This window comes from Cryptotermes secundus, unplaced genomic scaffold, assembly GCF_002891405.2.
Source record: "Cryptotermes secundus unplaced genomic scaffold, Csec_1.0 scaffold5135, whole genome shotgun sequence".
NCBI classification, from domain to species: Eukaryota; Metazoa; Arthropoda; class Insecta; order Blattodea; family Kalotermitidae; genus Cryptotermes; species Cryptotermes secundus.
Window position 1 is genome coordinate 7,960 of NW_019745254.1, and position 3,571 is coordinate 11,530.

Below are 3,571 nucleotides of genomic sequence, written 5' to 3' on the forward strand. Positions count from 1 at the left end.
TGACTACTTTACTTTCATTTCAGTTGAATGATACTTCCCATGCTTGTGCTTCACTTCTGAAATGCCTGTAACTGACAGATCTAGTTCTTATGGTGACCGTCATTAGAAAAGTCATGAGTACCAGTTTGAACAGTAATTTCAGCAGAAAGTCGGTTGTGTAAAAGAGAACACTTAAAGAGTCTTCTGGGTTGTAACACTGCAGTTCAGGGAAAGCTCAGTGTTTTAGAGGAACACACTGCTCTCCGTCTTCTGGGTTGAAGAGTGAGTCATGCAAGAAAGCAACAGCTGAGCTTGCTGCCTGCTTATGCTTGTTTCTTGCTTTGATCCTGAAGCTGGAAGCAGCATGTTCTTCTGAAACAAACCACAAGCTCATAGTTTTCTTAAAGAGTCCTATCTTCTGGGAGGCAAGTATACCATGTAGTCCATTAAAAGTCAACCCACTTTCTGGAAATATGTGTTGCCTCCATCTTCAGGGTCAGAAAATAAAGCAAGGAAGATGCTAGCATGAATCAGTTAGAGCTGTTTGCTACCCTCTTCATGCTGGTTTCTTTTCTTTATTATCAGTGACTTCTAGGTTTAAACCACGTTATCACACTACCGGCACTGAGTCCTGACCATAGCAGTAAGGAGCTGCAGCTGAAGATAGAGAATTTAACACTCTGTCTGTGCAGATGATGACTGTTAAGATGAGAGGAAGATACACTAAAATAAAATGATGGGACATGCATCAACTTGCATTATTACATATCAAAAAGTATTATGATGTTGGCATGTAATTCTTTATTTTCAGCAAAAAGCTGGTTTGAAACCCAGCAGGCTGTGGAAGCTGAAGAAAAAGAGATACAAAAAGTTCCCAGTGTTTGCGCTGGAGAAAATCCTGAGGACGCATTTTGTGCTTTATGCCATGATAAATCTGAACAGTTTTATAACGACGAAAGAGAAGAGTGGCACTTACATTCAGCATTGATGGTAGACGGAAAAACATATCACCCTCTTTGCTATGATGATTACAATGTTAGCATATTCATTAATAACATTACACTTACTTTAAAGACTTTATTCTATTGCCTTTAAATGCACATATAAATGTTGAGGTAATATACTGTGCCCCAAACTGGATTAACCTATAAATAATACAATGTCAGTTTATATATGGAATTCTGTGTCAGTATTGAAGATGTTTATTCTGATATTGGATCTTTCATTAGTTTAGGAGTTTTGAAATTGGGAAATACTTAATTAAATTCGCCCTTAATCTTCATCCATCAGATTAAATCTCCTGCTACAAGGAAGGCGATATAACTGACTGTAGTAATTACTGAGACATGTCGCTGTTATCAGCTACATGCAGAATTTTAAGTTCGTACATAGACAAAATTGTGAGCGAACATCAGTGTGGGTTTCAGCATAACAGATCAAGTACTGATAAGATTTGTTTCCATTTGTCAGGTACTGGAAAAAAATGGGAGTACATTGAGATAATACGTCAGCTATTCATGAGGATATGACAGTTTTTGTACTGTTTCTGTGGGTTAATGATTGTTGCTGTTGCATGCACACACTTGTCTACGTGTGCAGTTTAGTGGTTATGATGAACTGGCCAGTGAACTCGCCTGGCAGCCCAAAGCATTAATGTTCTTAGGGAAATGTTTCCAGGCTGCTTGATTTCAGAATTTGGAAACATTCCTTGTCCAGAAAGATCCTATGACTTACGAGCCTTAGACCTTATCTTGTGGGTCTGGAATGGGGTCCACTCAGCCTTGTGAGGATAACGGAGGAGCTATTTGAAGGAAATAGCGGCTGCAATCTAGAAAATCGAGATTATCTGCTGTGGGGATCCGTTGTGCCTACCATATGACACTGTATATCCGCTGAAGTTCAGTCTCCCACAACAATCCCAAAAGAAATGTCATATCCTCATACCTCACCCTGTACAGCATCCCATCGCTAAAAAGTTTTGCCCACTAATTTACTGATACGTTTCCTAATTTTACAAAAACTCATCCAAATTTTCATAGATATATGTACAATTGTTTGCTGTGGTTCTGTGCCACCATTGTTTCATGTGACATACTGTACTGCCACCATATATAAATTTTATTTTTCTTCTTGTTACTTTCACTGAACCTGCCTTACAGAGACACCTTACATTCCACGTTCTGAATCCAATGTCCATTTTCCATTGCTTACCTTGTTTCAGAGGTTGTGTCCAAGTCCAATTCTGCATAACATTTCATAACTTCCCTGATTTTTTATGGTGAGTTGTTAGTCCTTCTCCCAACCCCCAAACTGGAGGACTGTCCCTTGTAGGAAATCTGTAACTGCCTATTCACTATATTCTCCATATCTGTAGGCCATTTTCTCGACTTCAGTATTTCTGCTCATTAACCCAGAATTTTTGTTCCAGTAATTGTAAGAAATCCTGAGTTTATTACAGCGTGTGCTTTTTGGCAGGAGGTGAGATCTGATGCATGGTCTGGTGATGAGGACCAGCAGTCCAGGTCTGGGTGTCCATCAAGATCCGGTGCCAAATCACGTTCTGTGTCCAGGTCAAGGTCACGATCTCCGTCACGGTCACACTCTCATTCACCATCACAATCCAGATCAAGGTCCAGGTCTGTGTCACGTTCTAGATCCCGGTCTAGATCCAGATCACGATCGCATTCTGAAGAGGATGATGAACGTAGATCTGATGATCAGCGAGATGATGAAGCAGAAGAAGTAAGGCCTGGTGAAGAGGAGGATGAAGAAATTGGAAGATGAGCAAGAACCTGAAGGAGATGATTTGAATTCTGAGGATGAGGATGTATGTGTTCATGCATGTTAAAATTTTAATTTAGTGATATTGCCCCTGAGGTGTTATACTGCCAGCAATTAAATGTGCACATCAAAGAAATCTTCATATTTAAATGTTTTAGTTCTGCATATAGCAGTGCACATGTACACGTGTGTGTGTGCGCGCGTGCATGCATGTGAGTCGGGGGGGCAAACACACATGCTTTCTTCCTTGTGTCCATGTGTTTTGTCATCATTTAATAAGAGTTTCAGGATCGTATGTAGTGTCAGGGTTTCATCAAATATTAAGAGTTCTTGGTGCAGTTTTTAAATTTTCACAGATTATTCTGAGAATGAGTGTAGAAATTAAAAATTGTTGTCATGTTACACATCCCAGATTTTATACATGCAGTTCTGACTTCATATGAATTTTTGCTCTCTGCATATTACAATGGAAAGTTGCAAAATGTCTAGTATATTTTTACATAGGCTCAGTATAGTTTCAAATATAGACAAGCAAGTCACTCTTCTGAATTATAATCTTGGGGAAACCATGTGAAACTTGAGTTTCTCATAGTGGTGACTTATGAGGGGGGACCCAAAAATAACCGGAACTGACCTGTTGCACGCGCATGCTTTGTAGTTACAAGTTGTGCTGCTAGGTGGTGTTAGCTGGGGGTCTCCCGCGACTGTTAGTGAGCTGGCGTCAGTCTGAGTTAAGTGGTTTGTCTGTGGTGCTCTGTTGTGTGCGTTCCTGTTTCAACCCTTTGGTGATTAGTGAGATGGCCGACCAGAA

General features: G+C 40.0%; 2 protein-coding genes across 2 annotated transcripts in view; both read left to right on the forward strand.

Annotated features, from left to right (window-relative positions):
- Positions 1 to 1,089, forward strand: part of LOC111875106 (pre-mRNA cleavage complex 2 protein Pcf11-like) — a 2,464-nt gene extending 1,375 nt beyond the window's left edge. The window contains exon 3 of the mRNA XM_023871170.1: positions 791 to 1,089. Within this exon, the coding sequence (XP_023726938.1) occupies positions 791 to 1,074 (284 nt within the window). The 3' untranslated portion in view covers positions 1,075 to 1,089. The remainder of the gene's footprint in view (positions 1 to 790) is intronic.
- Positions 1,090 to 1,325: 236 nt separating this feature from the next.
- LOC111875105 (serine/arginine-rich splicing factor 2-like) lies at positions 1,326 to 2,763 on the forward strand. The gene is made up of 2 exons (XM_023871169.1): positions 1,326 to 1,449; positions 2,408 to 2,763. The coding sequence occupies exons 1-2, from the start codon at positions 1,326 to 1,328 to the stop codon at positions 2,761 to 2,763; spliced, it is 480 nt and encodes a 159-aa protein (XP_023726937.1).
- The last annotated feature ends 808 nt before the right edge of the window (positions 2,764 to 3,571 follow it).